This window comes from Necator americanus, chromosome I (genome assembly GCF_031761385.1).
Source record: "Necator americanus strain Aroian chromosome I, whole genome shotgun sequence".
Taxonomy (NCBI): Eukaryota; Metazoa; Nematoda; class Chromadorea; order Rhabditida; family Ancylostomatidae; genus Necator; species Necator americanus.
The window spans coordinates 20,782,315-20,794,175 of record NC_087371.1 but is presented as its reverse complement, the minus strand read 5'-3'; the positions used below and the strand labels follow the sequence as shown (position 1 = coordinate 20,794,175).

At 42.1% G+C, this 11,861-nt stretch overlaps 2 protein-coding genes across 2 annotated transcripts; one reads left to right on the top strand and one right to left on the bottom strand.

Moving 5' to 3' along the window:
- Positions 1-704: 704 nt before the first annotated feature.
- Positions 705-9,900, bottom strand: RB195_006359 (uncharacterized protein; the record flags this gene model as incomplete). The annotated part of the gene is made up of 5 exons (XM_013448615.2): positions 705-824; positions 3,847-3,969; positions 4,030-4,125; positions 4,259-4,316; positions 9,770-9,900. The coding sequence occupies 5 exons, from the start codon at positions 9,898-9,900 to the stop codon at positions 705-707; spliced, it is 528 nt and encodes a 175-aa protein (XP_013304069.1).
- Positions 9,901-10,017: 117 nt separating this feature from the next.
- Positions 10,018-11,309, top strand: RB195_006358 (uncharacterized protein; the record flags this gene model as incomplete). Its single annotated transcript, XM_064179398.1, has 5 exons — positions 10,018-10,069; positions 10,120-10,153; positions 10,924-11,027; positions 11,117-11,168; positions 11,225-11,309. The coding sequence occupies 5 exons, from the start codon at positions 10,018-10,020 to the stop codon at positions 11,307-11,309; spliced, it is 327 nt and encodes a 108-aa protein (XP_064036356.1).
- Between the last annotated feature and the right edge of the window lie 552 nt (positions 11,310-11,861).

Sequence of the window (11,861 nt, the reverse complement as noted above, 5' to 3'; positions counted from 1 at the left end):
CGGTGCATTCGAGTACCTGAGGTATACAGCAGAAAGTCGCAGGGGACCAGACGGAGACCGAATTCATTTTACTGCAGATACACAGAGTAAGACTTCATTCTGGATCATATTCGTAATTTCTTTTCGAACTGTGACATCGATTGATTAATAGGCTGACGCAACTTCTTGATTACGGTGGTTCGATTTGAGTGTCAGAACGGTGTCGCGGCGATGTTGTTCGCGCTGTTGTGTTACGGTCGTGTTTTCAATGGCGACAACCGAACTGCGACATTAATTGCATTATCCGCAACTGAAAAGTAGAGCGCAACGAGATTGTTTTGTACCGTGCGCCACTTGAGGTCGTCATTCAAAACGAGGGTTATGTTTTAGAATTTTCATTAAAAGTCACGATCTAGAATATATCTGGCCTGAGATTGGGCAGTGATTGTCAATGATACGAAACGAGACACTAAGAAGAAGGACATAAGTGTACAAGTGAACTGTAAGACGACAACAATCGTGTTTGGCAAGCGTGAAGGAGCAAATGCGCGCGTACCCGGAGTACAAACGAAAACGGCGAGGAGGAGAAGCCTCAGCAGTGCGAAGCCAATGCGCTAAGTGAGATGCTCGGAGTCTGAACGATGGTACACAGCGCTGACTGTCGCGCTGGCGACAGCTGACAACGACGCCATGGAAGAACTCTGGCCGTTGACGTTGACGTTGTTTTAGGCCCGTCCGTAGTACGGCCAGTACGCGTACGGATTGTACCCCATCGTTGCCACTTGTTGATCCTTACTAGGTTGCGCCTGTTGCTCCATAATTACCCGCTTTGCGTTCTTGTTCGCCTGAAATTCATACATTTGAGAGTCTGGATGGAAAAAGCTGCTAAATGTTACCGCAGATAACAAATCCAATTACTTCCTTTCGAAATATAAAGGAAACTGTCGTAGAGTTCAACATAACTAAGAGATAAACATCCACACGTTCTGGATGGGATTCTACTAAATTCATAAACGCATTCCTTTTACGGAGATACGGTAAATGCAGATTAAGTCCACAAATGTTCTTAAACCTCCACAGATCATCTGGTACGAAACATATTGAAACTTTATTTATTTGAAATTTAGTTGAAATCGCCGACCAATTACTGTTCGATATAACAGAAGTATTATAATTTAGTTTCTAAATTTTCGAGCACAGTTAGATACTCAACACTTCTTACAGTGTACAGATAGTCATAGTTCTATTTTCTCGAAATATGCTCAGAAATAATTTCTTCGCAAATTTTACGATATTAATTTTAAGATGTGAGATGATGATCAGAGAAGTTGATGAGCGCAGACATTAAGGACTCAAGATTAACTAGTTTCACAGGGATTGTTTTCCTGTCGCTGGAATGAAGGTACCTGCGAACGCTGCGATCCAAGAAATGGCCATCATACAAAGCGCGATCATTGTTTACTCGTCGTTTTATGTTAATTGTTCTGTTTCGGATGGAAAATTCACTACTGGAATTGGTCTTTCAGAACACATTCAACACCGAGTTCACCATCGGCAGTCCACGAATTCGATACGAAGCTGAATTAAACTCCACAGAAAATTTCTGTGGAGGTCTCTTCCACTGTGATTGCGTTCAATAATTCTAAAGTCACCAAAAGCACTATTTGTCTGAGCTCCAATTTTTCAGCTGTTCTCACTGTTTCCCTTTTATCCGGTTGCTATTATTTGCGCTATAGTAATCTATGAGTGTCAGCAACGTTCATGACCTGTTGTGATAACCGTGACGAGAAATTCCGCTAGTTGTGTGGCTCAAAACTGGTTGTTGTGCCGAGACTGTGGCGCTTTCGCTATCAACAAATTCTCTTTCAGTCAATAGCACAGCCCTCCTAACACTGTTTATGTGCTGAGCAAAGGCTGTTGAAGCATCGTCTCTTGTGGTCGCGATGACGACGTTTCTGTGAGAGGGTCTGACCTAAATATGAATGTCCTTTCAGCCATCATTAACTGTTGCCGTCGCGATAGATATGGTGGCGCCGGAGCAAATGATATGTGATAGGATAGGAATGTATTTGAGATGATGGAATCCGGCCCGCATGACATCCGCACCTCCTTCACGACCCAATTCGGACGACTAACTCGAAGAATGCGAATAATTGAGAATCACGTAACTAAGGGGATCCTCAGCATGTGGCCAGGCGTCGGTGTGTCGATGTAGTCGTGCGCGCCTGGATATGAGTTCGAACACAACCCATCAAATTATTGATGGCTGCAACTTCATTACGTAGCTCTGATTTAAAAAAAAGAGAAAAATTGCTGAGGAATTGCTAGTGCTTGTGAGTTATCACGTCATCTTTCGCCAACATAGGTAGGTAAAAACTAGAAAGCTGGTTTGAAACACGCATTACAATGGAAATAGAAAGACAGTTCGCCAAGTATTCACCTCGTAGTTATTGATGTAGTGTAAAATAAATTTTTTGAGAAACACGACACTTTGTGAATGCCGCGAAAAAACAGCTGTAAATTTTGTAGACCATCCCCCACAGGTGAAAAGTTTTTTCCAATCCGTTTTCTCGATGAACAAACACAGAACCACCTGAACGCATGGAAATTGAAGGTTAAATTATTTTGTTTTTTGAACTTTGATTTTAAATTCTGCAGCCGAGTTTGAAAAAAGTTTGGAAAGTCTAAAACAAAATCAGTGTTCAACATTGATAAAGTTACAGTTATTGGCATCAAGACAGGCGAAAATAATAAATTCTGTTCATCGCATTCTTTGAATTACAGTACGTACATGCAAAAAAGGTTATTCAAGACGAGAAATTTCACTTTTCTGCAAAGAAATCCAATGGTTACATCACAACGCAGTCCACCATGATACTAGAAGAAAACTTTGCAAGTACGCTATTTTGAAAGTTCAATAATTCCATAACTTTGGAGATATTGGTCAAACAGAGGAAAGGAAGTTAGTTACTGTTATGTTGGAGTTTTCAAGGATATATCAGTATATGGATTTGTGCACTCAGATCAAGCTAGATGGCGCCAAAAATAATATAAGCCAGTTTACCTGTAGCAGGACTGATTGATATAAAAGATAAGTCAAAACTTTCACAGCCAACAACACAATCCCCGAACTAATTTCAGTTGTGAACGACGCCCTGCCAGAAAATCTGCTCCATTGCTTTTCCGTTCAGGAAATCACCAGTTACTCTTTAGTTACTCCCGATTCGGCTAAATCTTAGGGATCTTATGAAATAAACGAAAGAGATTTCTGAGATTGAAACCATACTGCCCAAAGTTTACTTTTTGTCGGCAATGGGAATTTTAGAACATTGAGATGCCGCATCTGGCCTGTTTAATTCAGTCCTCAAGCGATCCTGTAAGATATCCCTACGCCGATCTCCTTGTATTAATTTAGGGTGCACATTCGTGCGAGGGGCGCCGCACCCTCGAACGCTGTGTACAGATATCTATCTCACGGCCATCTCGACCGTTATCTCTCTTCCAAAAAGGCCGCGCATTGTTTCCCGAAAACTGGGATGCTCGGCAGCTCATTTCTTTTCTGCACTGGATCTCGAAATGTTAAATTAGCACACTCGCTCTGTGGTGGATATTCAATAAATCAACGCCTTTCTACGTCAAAACCGATGCTGATGACCTCGGGTTGGAAAAATGAACTATCACTTCGCTGCAAAGGTCGCAATGGATGGATGCATCGATATCGGAGCCACGCCCGCCTCGTTCAGCGATATCATCGAAAAAGTGGTCAAATTGCAGGCGATTCAGTAGATAGCACCCCGTATTGGGCCAAGCAAAAAGAGCAGTCAATGACAGGTGTCGAAGCCTGCACACACGCAGGGATGGGCTTACTTTCTTGGCGTGAAGACAGCTAGCACAGGTGGCGATACACATCGGGATCGTGAAGAGCAGTGTGGCCAGAGCCGCGGCAAACACACAGAAAATGCCGATTGATGTCCAGAGACGCGGTCGGACCTAGAAGTAGATGTAAGCAATACTGGCCACTATTCAACCTGACTGAAAGCCTCCACTCACTCCGCAACGAAGGTTGCACGCCGGCTGCTGATCCTTGGGGAGCTTACCGAAGATGTCGCCCACACACTTTCCATAGGTGAAGAATGAAAAGTAGACCTTAATAGAGAATTAGTGAATGACAGTAACGTAAAAACGTGTTCTGGAAGGGTGGAGAACAAAGCTAAGTGTACAAATTAAGAAAAGGCAATTCTAATTAATTTCGGGTAATTTCACTGTAAAAAGACTTCACCTCTTCGCACTCGTCCTCGCATCTGGTCTTTGATTCATCGTTAGCTGACGAAAAATATCTGAAATAAAAAGGTAATTTGTGTACACTCACAATAGAGAGGAACTGGTAATGATTAAACTGTCACTGTTTCGATTAAGATACGTTAGTCGAATGGGTTTGGTGGCTAATATGCGCGATGGACGCTCACACACGATGGACAAATAGCGGACAATCAGTATTCTACTGCAAGAGACATTTCTTGCAATCCATTCGTTTCCTCGGTTTCCGAAATTCTACGGGATCAATTTCCAACTCAAAGCGATTCTTCGTGGAGGTAGTGCCTTGGAGGATTTTCGGAAAGCAGCTGGTAAACAAGTCTTTCCACTAGTGGCTTAGGACATAGAATTATTTCTTGGCAAGTCTCCATTCCTCAGAAGTTATCTCACACGAAATTGCGAACAGAAAAACGAAACAAAAGTCAGTTTCTTTTACCTATTATGATTATGAAACATAGATCTTGGTAACCATATTCCACTAAGTGGTAGAGGTCTTAAGTTGTTTCAGGTATTCTAATTCTATAGAAAGGTATGGACGTGACTCCTGAAAACGAGTGCTTCTAGATCTGTTTGGCCAGCGGCAAATAACCATGGATAACCCAGCTGTACAGTGTTCTTTAGTAAAAATAACCAAAATTCTAGGCAGTTACGAGCAGATTTCAAACTGCCACTGAACTACGCAGATGGATCTTTCCCGGCCTCCGATTCTTCGCAGTATATCCAGCATTTTCTGGCGCGTCTCGTCTTCAGTGGTGGCATGGCCTTCACCTTGCCCCTGCCTTTTTTCCCCTGTGTTCTGCCGTCACACTGGCGCCATCGCACGCCTACAAAAACCACACGAAGCAACGCTAGCGCGAATGACAGGTTCTATGTCTACTGATAACTGAATGGATTACTTCAGTTGCGCGGCTGGATTGCCCTCACCTTTGTGTTTCGAACTGCGACGAGTGTTCACGACGCACGTGATCCCTCTCATGCTGCAACGATTAAGCTATCCGGCGACCGGTTGCGCAATCAAATCCACAGTCAAGGTTGCGCACTATTTGCGGAACGAACAAGGGACCTACTTGAACCGCAACAAATCGCGCTTAACAACTCGTCTGCTGTTTTTTACCTCCCTTCCCAGACCGACAATGTCAAGAAATCAAAAACACATGTTAAAACCCCGGTGCACTCGTTCCATGTCATTCGATGAAAACAAAATGGATAGAAATACGAAAAGTTGTTGTTTTTTGGATTATAAACCATTCTACCGTAGCGGATAGTAGGGACATTGAAGCTGTAAAGCATGCTTTCAAAGAAATAGTGAGAATGTTCGCATACGCAAACGAAGGGCCATTTCAAGTCAAAATGTCTGATTCGGGATATTATGGTTGCTTCATGAGTGCAAACATAGTTCGCGATTCCTTTAGCAACTTTGATGTTGTTAATATGTTAAAATAAATTGAATAAATGTTAATCGCTGAGAAATGCAAGAACGATCCTGAAACTGTAGGCAACCTACGGATTTGGGAAATAGAATTGAAAACTGTGAAAAACAAAACTGTGAAAAACGGAAACAGTTCCTCAATTTCTCGTCATTCTACAGCATGCACCCTTAACTAGCCGCCAGATTTCTCTTAACGCGGCTAAAAAGATATTATTTAAGCCTTCGCCAATCTGAAAACCTTCGAAGACATTCGAGAACGAGGAGTTTTCTACACCTTAAAATCATTATTTTCTTTCATATTTTCTTGCATTTATTTAGTAAAAATATTGGGTTTACAGTGGTGATATCCAATCATGGCGTCTGACAGGAAATCTGATACTGAGCCAGAAGTGGGGAGCTTTCGAAACTTTTTAAAATTAATATTTCATTGCAGTTACTTTAATTTCTTATTCTAGACATTTTAGTGGTATTTCTTTATGTTTTATGTTTTTTAGATGTTAAACTTCACTTCGCCTCTTATACACAGTCATTACAGTTGAAAGAGAAGAAAACGCAGCTCAGCTTGCCCAAGGATTTCCTTGTACTTGAAGTAGTTAATTCTCAAAGCGCTGTTCGACCTCTAAGAAGAATTGAGGATAACGGAAACTATTCAAATTCTATGAGTGTCAGTTGTCCTAGAAGAGAAAGGAAGAGAGAGCGAGAATAACAACAGAAACAGTGTCATGTTTGCTGAAGCGAACAAAGTTCTTTTGAAAAGATCGGGTTATTGTCGTGCAGGTATGAGTTATTGTCGCAGGGAGAGCAAAATTCACTTCCCGTTTAGATTTCGGCATCTTTTTTCGATTACCTCAGCGATCAACAGGGCATTTAACTCGGCCTGTGAATATTTGAAAAACAAAAACTCTCATTCTGTTTTTCACTACTATTTCTACCACTGCCAACATTTTTCAATGTTCCTGTTTCTATCAAAAAAATCTTGAAAGACTTTCATGAAGGGGAGCAAATTGTGATATTCTTCCCTCTTATTCATTTCTGGATTTTCCTCCAAGTTGAACCTCCACTCATTGCGCAGTGTTAGAGATGTTTTTTTCACATTTCTTTGTCTACGGCGATGCTTGTTGGTGTGTCACACATTCTCTCTTGAAATTACCCATCGCTCGATCAATTTTCTCCTCGTGAACTGTTACCGTTTACTTTAAACAAAGCAAATATTGAATTTTTTAGTAACGTTGTGAACACCTTCACATAGGTTGACAGAAACGATTATTTGTTGCTCGTTTACGATTCCGTCGCTCGTGCGCTGTTTCATCTGGAAAGTGTTGCGGCTGCGAGACGAAAATAAGTGATAACCAGTTGGTGAGCGAATGAATGAGAACGCTAATCGTGGGACGACTGGGAACTACAGCCAGCGTTCTAGCACTGAATCGTTCCTGCAAGATACAGGATCACCAAAGGTGCTTCCAGACATATTCATCGTCTGAGGACGCCCGCGATCAGTGAGCGAATTTGAAGAACTGGTGACACGTCTTGAGGTTCCAGTGAATGTAAAGGTTTCCCAAGAAGAACTTAATGGGTTTCAATGAATCATACTTTGTCAAGTCTATTCCGTTGGAGATGATCAAAAGGATCAAAACCTCGAAAATAAAGGGAAGAAATTAGATGGATGAATCAGTGCGCAGGATTGATGGCTGTAGTTCTTCTTGAATCTTGATCAGTGATCATTTCGGAGTAATTCATTAGCGGCCAAAATACGGTAATGAACCACGGTAGTTGCGCTGCTTTGTTGTCTTCATACACACACACATGTTCAGCAAAAAATAGAACGTGTTGCTTAAGAAAATATCAGCTGACCCTGGGAATATTTGAAACGAACAAAAGCAATCCGGTTCTGTGAACAGTGTTTGAAGACATTTGTTCAGTGGTGGCAGAGAGAGCTGATCGAGTTCTTCAGGGTAAAAAAGGAATCAAACGATAAATAGGAGACGATCAAATTGAAACAGATCCATTTGCGAAATTTTCGCCTCTGGATGTCTTTTAGTGCATGAGTGCTCTACATGTTCAGCTGAGAAAAAGCTTAGAAGAGAAGAAGCTTACGTCAAGCATAGAAAGAGAGTGTGTGTGAATTGCGCCAGACGCGTCGCGCCCACCCGGTTGAACGCATTCGCTGTCGACTACAACTTCGAACAACTCGATACCTTGCAGTTGGGCGGTTCACAGCTACAATTCTTTCTTATGATGTTTTCCGAGCATACCTACTTCTGACTTTTTCAACATCCCAATCCCCAAATAAGTTTTAGAAAATTCAGAATATTACAAAAGGAACAGAGTCAGACGAAAGAAACCTCATCACGGTGCTTGCACGGCAAGTCACTGGCCTTGGAGTTAGTTTTCAGCTCAAACAATTTCTCTTTCCATCCGGTACCAAAACAACTTGATAACAGCCTTTAGCGCCCGACAATTCATAGTCTTCGAGGTGACTGGTACGCATGAATCAATGCAACAATCAGTCAAATGCTGCGCATTTATTCGCCTCGTACTCTTTTGTCATTGACATTTGTGTGAAAGCATTTCCGTGAAGGTTTTTGAGAGAGAAAATTCTAGCATCGAATGTTTCTGATCAGAAATGACGAAGTTCTTTATTATTCAAGAAATTCAGTAACCAAACGCGATTTTGATGCGATTTTAATTTTTCCAATTCAAAATTTACAATTTTAATTTCCAATTTAGTCCGGAATTTCCTCTTTCTGCTTGGACTCGAAGAAAATATGGTTCCCCTTTTTTGTACCATTGGTGTTTGCGAATAAATAAATTAATTACTGAATCGCTCGTTCCCCCAACTTTGGCGCGGGCAGGAACTGAGCTGTAACGAAGTCCAGAGCAGATCAGATCTTGTGCCCTCCTTCAATCAACTATCATAGCCATACTAACAAGAGGAAGATCCTAATAACACAATTTCTTCAAAGATTTCGTAACTGAGACTTTGAAAAATTCCCGCGTTCTAAAAAAAACTCTTTACTACAAACCTATTTGCCTTGTTCTATCGTCCACTCTTCCCGACAGCATGAAAATTTTGTTTTTAGAGGGATGTACGTCATCTCCCAACAAGAAAAAATTTATATGGTTTCGAGAGCAAAGACTTCCTTAAGGTACTGTATGACTACGCTCATGGCTTACGCAGCATGCGCAAAATCTTCACCACTAAATAGTTTATTGACGCAGAGTCAGCTTCGTTTTAGTGATCAGCAAATATTTCATCTTTTAGATGAATTAAAGTGCTGGAAGTGTAGATGGTTGGATTTCTTCTAAATGCCGACCATTTTGAAAACTTTCACCATTTTTCAAAGGTATTGGAGCGCGCCAGTCTTGTAGCGCGCCGTTTTTTTCCGTCCCTTTTTTTTGGCAATTAGCAAGAAATGGACGGAATCACCTCCTTCCCGTAGCTCCCATCCCGTACAATATCCAACCGTCATGCATCCTAAGGTGCTGGAGGTTGAAGTTTGAATAATTCGTAAAACTGCTTCTTTACTCATGCATTCTATGGATTGAAGTTTAAAATTCAAATGCTCCCGTAAACAACTCACAGTCAGGTCGCTACACCATTTAAAGTCAAGGCCATTCAAGGTGACTGTTTGCTACCGAACGACACTTTTTGGCATGCTTTCCAAGTCAGTAGCCACTCTTCGAAAACCCAGCACTGCTTATGACATTCTAGCAGTTAGCGGGCACCCGTTCAAGCATTGTTGTCGACAGTTCGACCGAGGTCGACCTCTCGGCTAAGAGATAATGGCCTTGGCCGCGGAAAAATACGTACAAAACGTTTCCTAAGAGGATTCATGCATTTATAAGTGGAGAGTGGAAGAACGTGCAGGGTACAAAAAAACGAAGAAAAAGAAGCGACGACTTTGTTGAGCGATCTCCTCTGAGCGCCAAAAGACACAGCACGTTACTGCACTTATTTGTACTTATAAAGACTTGTAATGGGCAGATCTAATCACTTAACACAAGAAAAACGACAGGACAGTTACAAAATGCGGCGGAAAAACTCACCCGGGCGCGCATGTGCAAATTTGGCCGTTGAACAGTTGATTGACTGAGCAGACCGGTTGCGCAGTGCTGTCCTCCTGTGCCAGCACAACAGCAGCGGCAGGAAACATTGAGAGCAGGACGGGTAGGATCATGACTGTTTCGGGGCAGATGTGAAACAAATGAGTTGTTGGGGGAGGCGGCTACGGCGGGCGGGCGAGCTGGGCGGGGCGCGACAGCTACGACGGCCAAGGTGGTGGTGGAATGCAGTCATGTTGACAGCCTTCGCTGCCGTTGACAACGCGTACTTCCGATGCGGGTTTCGTTCGTACAGCATTGAGAGGGGGAACAGACGGAGAGCGATTCTGTCCGAGTACAACAGGGCGCGGAATCTGACAGGTTTTTGAGGTTAGCCGCTATCGAATTAATCTGTCCGGAAGGCTCACGTGTTTTCGTTTATCCACCAAGAACTACCATGCAAAACTAGAACCTAGTTTCAGGACCGAATATTACTGTGTTGTTTTCATTCACTAGTAGGGATGAAGTTGTCTCGAGCCAAATCTCGTCACTGAAATCTGCACTCTTCACTCTTTTTTCTTGAGAATCTAGTGTTTTCTGTATTGGAATTTGTACGAGGGATTCAGGCCTTTCTTTCTCCAAAATTGATGTTTTCTGCACTAAAACTGACAGAGAAAGCAAAATACATCTACCATTCTGTGACTCAAGTCTGCACTTTAATCGCAAGAAAATATCAAGGCATTTCTCTCACACTACTTACTGAATTACCAATTGTACACAGTTGATTACTAGTTCGTAGAAATAAAGCCACCTCATCCAATCAATCCTTTCCAATACTGATCTTGTTGAAGAACTGCATGTTGTCTTACGTCGGAGTAGTAAAACAAGTAGTATATATTGATTGATTGTGCGCTACTAGCACCGATCCACCGCGAACATTTCACTCTGTTCAAAAATTGTTCGATAGATCTTACCGATAGTAGAACTAACACTATTGAAGTGCACACCTTTTGTCACCTATCCAATTTCTTCTTCGGCCGACTTAACTTCTACAGCAACCATCATGAAAACTGGTTCTTGAAAGATTGGGGAAGAAAACCATATTTTCAAGAGTTCAGCGCCATGCTCTGCCGTCTTATAATGAAGTGTTTCAGTTTCAGAGCTCGTTCGGCAGATTACGACACATATGATCCGAAGAGTAGTAAAAGGACAGACGTAGTTCAACAGGACGTCATGCAGGTCGGGAATCGCTGGTCGAGATTTCGTTGTTAGTGCACTGGTCGGGACGATTTCATGCCGGTATTTTACTCGGTCCTTAATAGACCACACCCACTCTGAAAAACACCTCATGAGAAGAAGCGAATCGTGAAAACATTGGCAACAATGTGAACAACACAACACAAGAGTCAGTGATGCATCCATTTTGCTTCGCTTCCCTCAGAGACTGTATTCATTTTGCAGAGATCCAGAAATGACGCAGTTGAACGAACAAAACGTTCTTCAGCCTCAAGTACTCGCTTACAAAGCTGTCCTAGATGGATGTTAATCGGACCGTAAGTTGCCTTACGCCTGCGCAATTAGCAACCATTCCATAGTCATTTCTCAGTGGTGCAACATCCAAAAGTCCACTAGAAATTGACCTCGACCTATTGACAACAGAGACATATGGACGCTACTCCCGTGGAGTTATGTGGAACAGACTTTTTCTGTTCCAATAGCAACAGTCTCGTCCAAACTACGACACTGATAAGAAATCGAAAAATCGCACATCAAAAAGGGTTTTTCTTTGATATTTTCGACGTCACTTGGTTGGTGTCTTTCCATTTTAAGAATGCAGTGTCGGTTCAGAGCGGAGATATTTTCTCGCAAATCCTTTTTTGAAAAACAAGCGATTATGTAACAACCAATGCAAGACACTACGAGGTTTTATGCTCACTAGTTCTGCTCATTGTTTAATGTTTGCATTATATTATTGCTAATCAGCGGCACCAACAATATCGCTACACTGGCAAAAATGAGTTTCTCTGGAAATTTGCGCACGGCGATTATGAGTCGATCATGAAAAGTCCCACCAATCTGCACGATTTTATCAATTTTA